This window comes from Eumetopias jubatus, unplaced genomic scaffold (genome assembly GCF_037043125.1).
Source record: "Eumetopias jubatus isolate StellerSeaLion01/CBP00866 unplaced genomic scaffold, mEumJub1_p1.0 scaffold_13, whole genome shotgun sequence".
NCBI classification, from domain to species: domain Eukaryota; kingdom Metazoa; phylum Chordata; class Mammalia; order Carnivora; family Otariidae; genus Eumetopias; species Eumetopias jubatus.
Genome location: NW_028274819.1, coordinates 48,461,241 through 48,475,215, shown reverse-complemented (window position 1 = coordinate 48,475,215; position 13,975 = coordinate 48,461,241). Strand labels below are relative to the sequence as shown.

The 13,975-nt window shown below is 38.4% G+C and overlaps 1 protein-coding gene across 1 annotated transcript in view; it reads left to right on the top strand.

Annotated features, from left to right (window-relative positions):
• Positions 1 to 4,733, top strand: part of IPO7 (importin 7) — a 56,864-nt gene extending 52,131 nt beyond the window's left edge. Inside the window, exons 24-25 of the mRNA XM_028116793.2 lie at positions 1,624 to 1,740; positions 2,600 to 4,733. Of these exons, the coding sequence (XP_027972594.1) occupies positions 1,624 to 1,740; positions 2,600 to 2,697 (215 nt within the window). The 3' untranslated portion in view covers positions 2,698 to 4,733. The remainder of the gene's footprint in view (positions 1 to 1,623; positions 1,741 to 2,599) is intronic.
• The last annotated feature ends 9,242 nt before the right edge of the window (positions 4,734 to 13,975 follow it).

Sequence of the window (13,975 nt, the reverse complement as noted above, 5' to 3'; positions counted from 1 at the left end):
TCTCCGTTCTATCCAACTTAAGAAATTAAAATTGGCACTACATTTGAAACACCTTTTTCTCCACAGAGTTACGACTGTGCTGTCATTCCTATGTATTATAACTTTGTTGTAGAATAAATTCTCTGGTAACCAAGGCATTAGTCTTCCAAACCCATGACAAAGCAATTATGATGCAAGGTTACAGAAATACAAAGGAGTGGTTTCTGAGCTATATGGCAGGCAGCAAGAATTGATGGAGGTGCCAAGAATTACTGACTTGTTTTTGTGACTTTGTATTTTATAGACTTAAATACATGTTAATCCCAAAGGATGGTTTATAGTAGAAGGCCTGTGCATAGTAAATGCAATAAAATAGAAATAGAAAAGCATGTGATGGGTTGTCAGATTCCCCCCCAAATACCTCAATATTACTGTGTGAAAAACTTCTTTTGTGGAAAGTCTTTATAGAGAACTTTTTTCTCTAAATCAGCACCCACCTACCCCTTTGTATAGGTACTTAATTGAAATAGGGAAATACATGGTCAAACTTGATATCCTTATATGTCAATTTATCTAGTGCATGTTTTTATGAAACACTGAGATTTTATTTTTTTATTTTTTTAAGATTTTATTTATTTATTTGACAGAGAGAGAGACAGCGAGAGAGGGAACACAAGCAGGGGGAGTGGGAGAGGGAGAAGCAGGCTTCCTGCCGAGCAGGGAGCCCGATGCAGGACTCGATCCCAGGACCCTGGGATTATGACCTGAGCCGAAGGCAGACACTTAATGACTGAGCCACCTAGGCACCCCAACACTGAGATTTTTTTTTTTTTAAAGATTTTATTTATTTATTTGAGAGAGAGAATGAGATAGAGCATGAGAGGGGGGAGGGTCAGAGGGAGGAGCAGACTCCCTGCTGAGCAGGGAGCCTGATGCGGGACTCGATCCTGGGACTCCAGGATCATGACCTGAGCCGAAGGCAGTGGCTTAACCAACTGAGCCACCCAGGCGCCCAACACTGAGATTTTAATACCTGGTCTTGTCACATGCTGGGAAAATTTGTTATCCACTTATTACAGATTGGGTTTGACCATTATTTTAGGCTATAATATAAAACGTGAGCATTATAAGTATTGCAGAGCTACCATTGGAAAAAGAGATGTTTTTAAGAAAGGTTTTTGACGGGGCAGTACAGAATAAAATAAGGCGTTTATTTTGTACCATTTACTTCTTTCTTGATTAATGTTTCTGATTTTTGTTTTTTAATTTCGGGATTTGAGAATTCTAACCAAAGTAGCCTTGATCAATTGCTTTTAACTGTGAATCTTTTGTATAGGTTGGGTTATTTTAAAGTTTCTCTACTTTGTTACTTAATTATATAAGTACTGGTTTCAGCTCTGATTTCTTGCTAGAGATATGAAGTATGAGAATGATTAGATTTTTTTCAGCATAAAGCCAAACCAGAATTTTTTTCTCCCTATATCTTTTGTTTCACACATAACTTAAGTAACTTAAATTATTTTGGGGGAAATATAAAGTAGATTAGAATTTCAGTACTGGAGGTGAAGTAGAAGGAACATATTAGAAAGGAACTACCAGGCCTCTCATATTATTGCCCTTTCCCCCTTGTTTTCTTTTTGATAGCTATACAAAATCGTAATCCTGTGTGGTATCAGGCTTTGACTCATGGTCTTAATGAAGAACAAAGAAAACAGTTGCAGGATATAGCAACACTGGCTGATCAAAGAAGAGCAGCCCATGGTATGTCAATTGACCACAAACCCTCTTTAGTGCAATTGATGACTTGATACAGCTTTAACATTTTATATTAAATGATTTAAAATTACTTAAAAGGTACAGTTGTTACAGGTGAAGGAATTATGAAGGAATAAAGGAATGAAATGAGAAAATGAGTTCTGTTTTTGGCCATAGTTGACTGATTTTAAGTGTAGTCAAAGACTGCTTTCAGTGTGCAATAGCTTTGATAAAGTTGCTCAAGCTCATAGTGATGACTTAATAGTGGAAAATTCTATTAAAAGTATAAAAAAAATTTTAGGTTAGGAAAACTATGCTTTTTCTTAGGAATATTAAAGGAAATCCCAGACATCATCACATCTTACCATCTTTAAACATTTCAGTATGCATTTCAGGAAAGGACATTTTAGATAATACACAGCCTAACAATTTTCTATAGGTCTTAATACTATTAGTCAGATTAGTTTAATATTAAAAATAGTATCCTCCTTACAAAGAAGGCAAAACTTTCTAAGGTATTTTATATTTGGATTTCCCTGCACTAGATTCATTAGCTGTTACTCCCTTTGTTGAAGACTTGAGTTCTGATTCAGTATTTGACTCAGAAAGGTGTATTTAAAGATTTTTTTTTAACATCAGAAAGTGAAAGTTGGCTAAGAAGTCTACAGCATACAACATGAGGGTTTATCGTCTCTCTATAATGTACCCCTTCCCCTCTCTTACTCCTGTATAAGAGAAGGAGGGAGAGGACAACTTTGGAACTAGTGGGTTTAAGCTTTTGTTAATGTCTGTCAATTCCTTCTCTTCTCCAAAGTAGTAAAATGATCAAATATTCTATTAAACTTTCACTTACTTGTTTTTTTAGAATCCAAAATGATTGAGAAGCATGGAGGATACAAATTCAGTGCTCCAGTTGTGCCAAGTTCTTTCAATTTTGGAGGCCCGGCACCAGGGATGAATTGAGTTATCACTTTCTTTCCTGCTGTGTGATTGTAGTGAAGAGCTTGTGTTCCTCCTAGTAGTGGTTCCAGAACTGGTTCATGTTATCTACTCTAAACTAATTGATCAATAGATGGACAAAAAAAACCCCAGGAGGTTGGACCTGATCATGCAACTTGGCACTGAAAAAGAAACCAGAGGGATTTCGGGGGGGAGGGTGGTAATTTGGGGGTGGTATTTTCTTTATTTTTTGAAGAAAGTAAGATTCTGACTGAAAGTTCAAGTGACACTGTGGAAATCTGAAACGAGGGGATGTCATGAAGGCAGCTTTTCTTTTTCTGAGGAAAAAATAGGCATGGGCTACAGGACTATTTAAAATGTCTCATTTACAGTATAAGCTCAAAGGTAGATGTAATTTTTACACCTATGAGTATTTGTCCAATTTCTGTCTCTTCCTCACCATTGGGTATCTATTCTTTATATGTAAATAAGATAAGGTAATCAATAGCCTTATTCAGTCTTCATCATTTTCATTCATCAAAGATTGTTCCTATGTAGATTATTGGACATTTATTGTAGCACTACATAACTGATTAAAAAAAATCTGTAAATGAATTAGCACTTTCATATTGAAACAAGCCTGCTAGCCTATGTATAAAATAGCAAAATGTTTGCTGTTTATAAAAAGAAGGGATGTAATGGGGTGGGGGGGGCAGGGTAATTTCAGGTTATTAATTTAAAAATGAACTAGCAATTTTGTACCTGGTGACTTTGTGGTGCACTCACCTCTGATAGTGACTTGAATTCGGTATGTTAAAAGGGGTTAGTGATATTTCATTGCTGCTAAAAAATGGCAACTCCCTCTGTGTCCTGTTTTTTCTTAAAGCTCTCAGTGTACAAGTGGAGACTTGGATACAAGACCTTACTGTATCAAATAAGAAAGGTGATATTTGAAGCATGTTAATTGGATAGAAAGTTCTACTCTTAAAGAGTTGATCAAAGAGTATGGCTAAACATCTATATATGCAATCTATTAAAAGAACTTAATTCGGCTATTATGTCTTGATTTGATTGCAGTTTTTTCCTAATTATAAAACTTTACCCTCATTGGCCTGTTTTATCCTGTACCTAGAAAGAGTGCAAAATGCACACTTTTAAAATTTAACACCTGCCCATATTCCCCTCCGCCCATATTCCCTACCCCTCTTGTTGATTGTGGTATCTGATCTTAAATAGCTAGGCTGAAGGCACACGGTTCCCTCCAAAACCACTATTGATACCACTGCAAAAACAAGCCAGCAACAAAGACAATGTGGAGAGGTTGCCTTGCTTCCTTCTCTCCTAACTGCATGTTGAAAAATAAGCCTTTATTGATCTTAAACATCTGTCAGATGAGTCATACATTGGGTTATTTTTTTATATACATGTATACACACAATATTTCAAATTGAAAGCAACATCTCAATGGATTCAAAACTATTAAATGCTGTTGTCTATAACAGACTAGGAAATTTATAACTGTAAAAATGAAACAAATGCACATATTGATATTTAAAATGCATAATGAAGAAAACCCATTGGTGTTGTGTTTTTCTTGTATGCCAATAATTAAGCCACTGCTGTTGGCACTGTTTGGTTTTCTATTTTAACACTGAAGGAGTGAAAGTATTTCCTATATTTATGAATTTACTATGAAAATCTTGGCAAAAAAAAAAAAAGTTGTCTGTCTAAAATGTGTGGGTGAAAACTGTTAATCAAGTGTGTTTCTACTTTTTTTTCCCCCAAGTTGGACACCATCTGTATACCCTAGGTTGCTTAAGGGGATTTCACTATTATATAAAATCAATAAAATTAAAATGGAGTAGTTGTATATATGCAACATTGTGTACAGAGGGGATATATTGAATAGTATTAAACATTTTCGTCTTCCTTTACCTTTTATCCCTTAATATCTAGTCTACTTTTTTAAATTTCAGACTTCAATGCTCTTTGAATTGATAATTCCAATTTTCACATTGTTATTGGAAAACCATATCTAATAAAGGTTTTAGTTATTCCCATGCACAGTATGAAAATTCTCATTTGCTTAGCTTTTATTCTAAGAAAATGTATTGGTATGTCTTTGAGAATAAGTTTTATTGTCTCCTCTGTCATACAATCCAAACTAATCTCCATTTATAGATTTTAATTTATATTAAAGACCTTAAAATTAGTTTTCAAGTGTTAGTTTCTAATGTATCAAATATATATATGTATATATATCAGTTATTTACAGTATTCCCTTAAATTTAACATCAAATTATAGTTTCTTACAGATTATGCACCTTGATATTTGTCAGTGCTTCTGGATAAGGTTGTAGAACTTTGGATAAAAGTATTTACAGACTTGTAATTGGTTGCATGCAGATATTATTTAATATACAGCCTTTCCCACAGTTTCACTAACCTGTAACTTATTTAATTTATAGAAGTTAATTTTGATTTTGTTTGGGTTTCAATTTTTGTTTTGTCAAATGGCTGACAGTGTAGAATCTTCACTTTTTGTTAAACTTAAGCCATCTATTTTTTTTTTTCAAAGCATACTCATTTATCACCATTAAAGGAAGTTAATCTGTTTCTCTCCAGGTAATAAAATGGTGATTGCTAAGCTAACACCACCTTATCAAGATAGTGACTGCTGTCCTCTCCTCTGGAAGAGACCAGAGTGTAGAGTAGGGGTGGCCAAATCACAGCCCTACGTGTAGGCCCTGAAGCAAGAATGAAGAAAAAGTCATTAAGAACTGTATTAATATGACAAAACCATGTCTTTGGGAAGATCTAACACAATGCCTTAAGCATAGTAGGCATTCCATAAGTGTAAAATGAATGGCCTAAAATTACATTAAAACATCCATCACAAAAATGTCATTTCTGTTTTATATAATTTAAAATTTGGTGAAGATTGTGACTTTTTTTTTTTTTAAGCATTCCTGAATTCTACGTTTTACCCTTGCTGAGGTGGGCCACTCTTGCAGTAGCATTTTGGTGAATGTGGTTCTTATAAAGGGAAACTAGGTGTCCAGTTAGAAATCCAGGACTTTAGTAATATGTAAGGAGAAACTGTCTTTTAAGTAACTTTTTTGGAAGTGACACACAGACACCTCCCTTCCAAGTTTTTTAAGCATAGGTGACCACTCCTTTATATATGTCTAGACTCTGCTTTCACATATAGATTGAAATTTGTCAATATTCGTATTGTTATACTCAATATTTGGATCCTGTATTTAAATGCTTCCTATCTGAGTCTTCAAGATTTCTTTTAAAATCCTTTAATAAACTCAAACTAGAAATACAAGAGGGAACTCCTCAAACTGAAAAGAAGCATTACCAAAAACCTAAAGCTAATTAATGGCCATGATGATGAGAAACTAAAAACTTAACCCCTGCAATCAAGAACCAGACAAGCAAGTTTCCTGTTGCTACTTCTATTCAGCATTATACGGATAAGGCTCTAGCCAGGGCAATTAGGCAAGGAGAAACAAAAGGCTTCCTTCTAGATTAGAAAGGAAGAAGTGAAACTATTTGCAGATAATGTGATCTTGTAGAAAGCTTATAGGAATCCCCACACAAAAAAGCTGCTGACTAATCATGATTGCAAGACACAAAGTTAATATTCAGAAATCAGTTGTATTCTATACAACAAGTGAAATTAAGGAAATTCCATTTATAACCCATCAAAAAGTTTAGCAAAACTGAAAAACCTGTGAAAATTATAAACACTATTGAGAGAAGACCTAAACAGGTGGAAAGACGTCCCATATTCATGAATTGAAAAACAGTATCATGAAGATGGCAGTCCTCCCCAAATTGATTTATGGTTCTGTGTAATCCCTATAAAGACACAGCTACTTTTTTTGTTGCAGGAAATGACAAACATAAATTGTATAGATATGCAGGGGACTCAAACTAGTCAAAATAATCTTGAAAACCAACATGATTCTGTAGTCATGACAGGGGTCTTGGTGTAAGGATAGACATGCTGACTGATGGAATAAAATTGAGTCCAGGGGCGCCTGGGTGGCTCAGTCGGTTAAGCGACTGCCTTCGGCTCAGGTCATGATCCCAGGGTCCTGGGATGGAGCCCCACATCCGGCTCCCTGCTCGACGGGAGGCCTGCTTCCCCCTCTCCCGCTCCCTAAATAAACCCTTAGGTTTATTTTTTTTAAAGATTTTATTTATTTATTTGAGAGAGAGAATGAGAGACAGCATGAGAGGGAAGAGGGTCAGAGGGAGAAGCAGACACCCCGCTGAGCAGGGAGCCTGATGTGGGACTCAATCCTGGGACTCCAGGATCATGACCTGAGCCGAAGGCAGTCGCTTAACCAACTGAGCCACCCAGGCGCCCCCCCTTTGGTTTATTTTTGATGAGGTTGCCAAGACCATTCAATATAAGAAAGAATAATCTTTTCAACAAGTGATTCTGAGACAGCTGGGTATCTACCTTCACACCATACACACAAATTAACTCAAAGTGGTTCAAAGATTTAAACATTCAAACTCCAGAACTCTTAAGAAAAAATAATTGACATAAATCTCTGTGACTAAATTAGGCAACAGTTTCTTGGATCTAACATCAAAACACAAGCAATTAAAGGTTAAACAGGTAACTCGAACTTCATCAAAATTTTAAACTGCTTCAAAGGACCAGAAAGTGAAAGAAAGTTAAAAAAACCCAGAGAATGTGAGAAAATATTTGCAAATCCTGAATATACAGGGGACTTAACAACAAAGAAACCCCAATTTAAAAACAAATCAAGGGGTACCTGGCTGGCTCAGTCAGTAGAGCATGTGATGATCTTTGGGTTCTGGCCCCATGTTGGGCGTAGAGCCTCCTGAAAAAAAAGAATTTCTCCAAAGATAAATGGCCAGTATCCTAGGAAAAGATGTTGAACATCACTAGTCACTAGGGAAATCACAAGGAGATACATCACACCTACTAACGTGTTTGTAATCAAGAGGGTGAACATTACAAGTTTGGTAAGGATGTGAAGAAATTAGAACCCTCATACATTGCTGATAAGATGAAAATGCTTATCTGTTGTAGAAAAGTTTGGCAGTTCCTCAGAAGATTGAAAATAGTGTAACCCAGAAATTCTCCTAGATATACATAACGAAGAGAAATGAAACATGTCTGCACAAAACATGCACACAATTGTTCATAGTTGCATTATAGTCAAAAGGTAGAAACAACCCAAATAACTATTAACTGATGGATGGATAAATAAAATGTATGGCCATACAATCTGTTGGATATTAGGCAATAAAAAGTAATGAAGTATTGTTTGTTACATGCTACAATGTGGATGAGCCTTGAAACAGTGAAAGAAGTCAGACAAAACATTCCATTTATATGAAATGTCTAGAATTGTCAAGTCCAGAGACAGAGTGGTGGCTGTGGGAGTGGAGAAGGAATGAAGAATTACTGCTAATGGGTGACACAGGGTTTCTTCTGGGGATGATATTTTGGATTAGACAGTGGTGATGGTTTGTACAGCCTTGTGAATATATAAAAACTACTAAAGCAAACATTTTAAAATGGTGAATTTTATAGACTATCTCAATTTTCAGTTTTTTCTTAAAAGTCAAATTTGGTTAAAGTTCTCTAAAAAGTAACCTGAAATGTTTCTAAATTAAAAAGTTTAACTCATGGTTATTCAGTTTAAATAGTCTAGAGTTTGGGAGTAATTACAGAGATTGTATCTCCCCATATTTTGTGTTGCTATTAGTTCCTGGTTTTTGGTTTTTTTTTTTTTATTAAGTAACTCTAAGCCCATTGTGGGGCTCAAACCCATGACCCCAAGATCAAGAGTCACAAGCCCCACCAATTAGGTCAGCCCGGTGCCCCATTCATATTTTAAATCCGATCACCCTGTCAAACAGCCCTATTACTGTAATTGGTGCCAAAGTTTTGGAGGGAGATCCTTAAAATTCTTTTTTTTCCTGTAAATGTTGCATCACTGTTGTATTTTTTTTTTTTTTTAAGATTTTATTTGTCAGAGAAAGAGCACAAGCAGGGGGAGTGGCAGGCAGAGGGAGAAGCAGGCTCCCCTCTGAGCAAGGAGCTGGCTTGGGACTCCATCCCAGGACTCTGGGATCATGACTTAAGCTGAAGGCAGACACTTAACCAACTGAGCCACCCAGGTGTCCCAGTATCTTTTGATATAATACATAGTATTAGGAATTTAAGACTGAGCCAAACTTTTTTTCTCAAAAAAATTACAGCACTTAAGTGTTTTTCTATAAAATAGTACCAATCTTACTGCTTATTTGGAGACATGAGCTTCACTTTAAAAAAAATTCTTGGGGCGCCTGGATAGCTCAGTTAATTGTCTGACTCTTGATTTTGGCTCAGGTCATGATCTCAGGGTCATGAGACTGAGCCCCCTGTCAGACTCCACACTTGTTGGGGAGTAAGCTTGTGATTCTCTCCCCCTCTCTTTGCCCCACCCCCAGGCCCGTGCGTGCACGCTCGCTCACTCTCTAAAAAAATATTTTTTTTTTATTTATTTGACAGAGAGAGACACAGCGAGAGAGGGAACACAAGCAGGGGGAGTGGGAGAGGGAGAAGCAGACTTCCCGCCGAGCAGGGAGCCCGATGCGGGGCTCGATCCCAGGACCATGACCTGAGCCGAAGGCAGACGCTTAACGACTGAGCCACCCAGGCGCCCCTAAAAAATTTTTTTTTTAAATTCTCACTTTAGGGGCGCCTGGGTGGCTCAGTCGTTAAGCGTCTGCCTTCGGTTCAGGTCATGATCCCAGGGTCCTGGGATTGAGCCCCGCATCGGGCTCCCTGCTCCATGGGAGGTCCGCTTCTCCCTCTCCCACTCTTCCTGCTTCTGTTACCTCTCTCACTGTGTCAATCTCTGTCAAATAAATAAATAAAATCTTTAAAAAAAAATTCTCACTTTGTCTCAAGATTATGTTTTCCCAGGAGTGCCCCGGGGGCTCAGTCCGTTGAGCATCTGACTCTTGTTTTGACTTAGGTCATGATCTCAGGGTCCTGAGATCAAGCCCCAGGTCAGGCTCTCTATGGAATTCTGCTTCTCTCTTTCTCTCCCTCTGCTTGCATACTCTCTCTAAAAATCTTTTTTTTTTTTTAAGATTATTTTCCCAGAAAAATAAAATCATGTTAAAACCAGTGGTTTCATTCCTGGACTAACTACTTATTCTGCTGAAATGCTGCAGATTTATGATGCGTATTAAACTGGTTTTCCTTCTGTCTGTAATGCTCTACTTTAAATTTAAGTAAATGTTAATTAGAAGCCAAAATGATAGCTAGAACGCCATCGAGGTAGCCAGTTTCAAAGGAATACCTGAAATCTTAAGAGGCTTTAGAAGATTTATAATACTTTGTGAATGAAAAGTGTATTTTCTTTTTAGTTTGCCACTAAGCAACACATTAACCACAACTGGTAAACCTTGAAGCTATTTGGGTGATTTTTTTTCAAATAGGGTTAATAAATTGGTCCAAGGATAGAGTTGGTAAAAAGAAAAAATTGCATTCATATTGGCATTATTATTGATCAGCTTGAAGGGAAATCATGCAATTAGTCACATTACCAGTTTTATGATACCTATGCTTACGTCAGCATATATACTGAGAACTGAGATTGGAATGTTTTAAATAACCTAATCATACACTTCGTAAAGTATGTTCTAATTAAACCTTGATTAATGTGGAAGCTGAACTGAGGTTAATTCAATGAGTTTATTACAGACCAAGGATTCAACTCTGGGTCCATGAGCCCTATGGATTTAAACTTTTTTTTTTTTTTAGAGATTTATTTATTTATTTTGGAGAGTGTGAGCCTGGTGGGGGGAGGGGGAGAGGGAGAGAGAATCTGGAGCGAACTCCCCACTGAGCAGAGCCCAAGGCTGGACTGGATACCATGACCTGAACCCAAACCAAGAGTCGGACGCTTAACCAACTAAGCCACCCAGGTGCTCCGGAACTTCATTTTTAAAAAATTTTTATTTTCTTTTTAAGATTTTGTCAGAGCACAAGCAGGGGGAGCTGGAGGCAGAAGGAGAAACAGGCTCCCCTGCTGAGCAAGAAGTCCAATGCAAGACTCGATACCAGTTCCCTGGGATCATGACCAGAGCCGAAGGCAGACACTTAACCGACTGAGCCACCCAGGAATCCCAGAACTTCATACTTTTTAGTACATCTTTCATAGCTTTCATTTGAATCTCATAGGCATTATCAAGATGCTTCAAAACCACTGCTGTAAGGGTCCCTGGGTGGCTCAGTCGTTAAGCGTCTGCCTTCGGCTCAGGTCATGATCCCAGGGTCCTGGGATCGAGCCCCGCATCAGGCTCCCTGCTCCATGAGAGGCCTGCTTCTCCCTCTCCCACTCCCCCTGCTTCTGTTCCCTCTCTTGCTCTCTGTCGAATAAATAAATAAAATCTTTAAAAAAAAAAAGGACCACTGCTATATATATACCATTAAGGTGAGAATTAGAGACAGGCTAACATTAAGTATGTAAGAAGCATCTCTGATAAGCAGTGTGCTACATTTATCTACATTATCATATATCCTCCCAATTACACTGTGAGATTAAGTGGTTTTACCTTACAGATTACTTAACAGGTTCTGAGACAAGTGACACATCCATAACTACAACCCCTAATGGAGAGCAAGCTACTAGTTTGGTTTTAAATTCTTTAGTATTGAAAAAAAAACTACAAATTCATGATGAAAAAATTCAAATTTATTACAGAAATAATTTAATAAATCAAAGTGACCTATAATATCTCCTCCCAGAGATACTTTTAAGAGTTTAAGGCATCCTTTCTCTGTATCTTTTTTCTGTGCATGTAATACTTTAATGGTCATGTCAATATACAAATATGCCAAAACCAACCATTCCTAGAAAGTTTTGAGGTACTGAAAGGAATGTTTTTAAAAACATGATGGTAACAGTTTTTAAAGGGCGCTAGAAATGTTAGCCTATTTATAAAATTAAGGAAATGGTTCAGCTTTATCTAAAAGCCTAGACCAGCACTGACTGGAAGTAAAGTATTTTCTTTTCTTTTTTTTTTTTTAAAGATTTTATTTATTTATTTGAGAGAATGAGAGAGAGAGAGAGAGCACATGAGAGTGGGGAGGGTCAGAGGGAGAAGCCGACTCCCCGCTGAGGAGGGAGCCCAACGTGGGACTCCATCCTGGAACTCCAGGATCATGACCTGAGCCGAAGCCAGTCACTCAACCGAGCCACCCAGGCGCCCGGAATTTCAACAAGCCATTAATTTGACAAAATGTATTAAGATATGAGACGGGGTGATTTGAGGAAAATCTGAAGTTTATGAATGGCCCTGAATACTACGTACACTTCACTGTTCTATAGTCACTGGTAAATACTCTTTAACACAAAATTCCATTACCTGTCACAAAATCAGAATTAAGGTTTCTATGAATCATTAGAATTATAGCATCCTATCCACCACCATTCAATTTTTACAACCACTCAGAAGGTTCTGGGGACACAAAGATGTCCTGTAGGTGCAATCTATAACTACAGGGTGATTTTTAAATTCTTTTTGAGATTTTATATTTATAGTGTTTTAATAAGTAGACTAAAGGCATGGGACTCAGTAATAACTGGCTAAACTACATAAAAGTATTTTGATTGACGTTTGTTTATAAAATGCAGATGGAAGGGAATGAAAGTAGTAAATTAAAACACCTTGTTTTTCATCTGAACTTCACTTCTGACAAAGAGAATGTATCCATTGGGTACATATCTATTTTGTAAGCCAATTACTCCAGCTTCAAGTAACCCTAATCCAGTTTTGTGTCATATTTTTCATCTTTATAAGGGCGTAAAAAATAGAAACTACTTTAAACACCTAAAGAATATGTATTCAAAAGAAATTCAAAGTCCTATTTGCCTTCCAATGGAGTTTGGGCACCAATTATGCAACCATGCTTTGGTAAGGGTTAGTCGACCCCCACTCCCCACCAAAAAGAAGGTAACGTTAAAATCTCAAACCAGACTCAGTTAGTAGGCTATTTTTAACATCCTTTTGCTTTAATTTTTTGGCAATTCCATAATCACCTAAAATGCAAGCCACTAAATCAAGCACCATCCAGCTCTCCGGTTTTTGTAAGCAGGTCACAAATGTGTTGAAGCGATCAGCCACCTCATTCTCTTAGTAATTACCTGATTCTACAACTGGAATGTCCTACTGAATAAATCTTGTCTCCACACTATCTCACCTTTACTCAGCCTTGTTGTCAAAGCAAATGAACAATGAATATTCCTGAAAAGACTAGTATTGCCAATAGTTTAGAAAAAGTCTGGGTGAGAGTTACAAGAAACTATTACCTAAACTTCACAACTAATTTGTAGCCATTCTTAATAGTTTTGGGAAGCCCAAGTCAATGCTTTTCCCGCCCTCTTCACTTTCCTTTAATTCGCAACACAAAGACTAGGGAAAGCAAACGAAGGCAGCGACACCATTACAGCCCACTTCAAATTTAGAACCTAAGCAACATGAAAGCACCAAAATATCCGCAGTGTCTCCCAGCAGAGACTAAGACAGACGACCGCCCTGTTGCCAAGCTCCGTCGGAGTTTCGGCAGGGGGAGGAGGCCCACTCCCCCACCAAATGATGCCGCGGCGACTTGAAAAGCGCGGGCAGGCTTCGCAGCCAGTGACCGGCATACAGCCGCTCTTGGGAAAGCAGAGCCCTCTCCCCAAACCAAAGGCCTCAGCTGGCACCGAGAGCCCCCAGGGAGCGGTCAGGCGTCTTTTTCTGTCCTAGCCCTCCCTACCACTTTCCTCCCAACGGGGCGACACTCGGCAATCCCTAAGCAAAGCCCATCCAATCTCCAGAGCGCGCTCCAGGAAGCCCACCGGGAGAGCCAAGGCCACCTCCTAGCCCCTGTGGGGAAAATGGCGCCTGTCACCCCATCTCCCTCCCGACTAGTCACAAGGACCAGCCTCCCTCCCTCGCTACAAAATGGCGCCTCCCGCTGGGGCCCCAGAATCGGCATATATCACTTGTCAGCGAGGCGGTATCTCGCTAGTATGAGCGGTTCTGCCAACCAGTCAGACACAGGAACTTTGATTCCGCCCTTTGCACGAACCATTCAGGCGCTGGCTGCAAGGCCAGACGAGGCTAACGTCACGGAAAGGGGGCGTGAATAAGGCGGTCTCCTTTCGCGTCGCCTAAATTTGAGCCAATGGTGAGCAGGAAGCGTCTCGTGAGTGACGTAATGATCACCCAATGGAGGCTGGGGCGGGGCCTCAGACTCGCT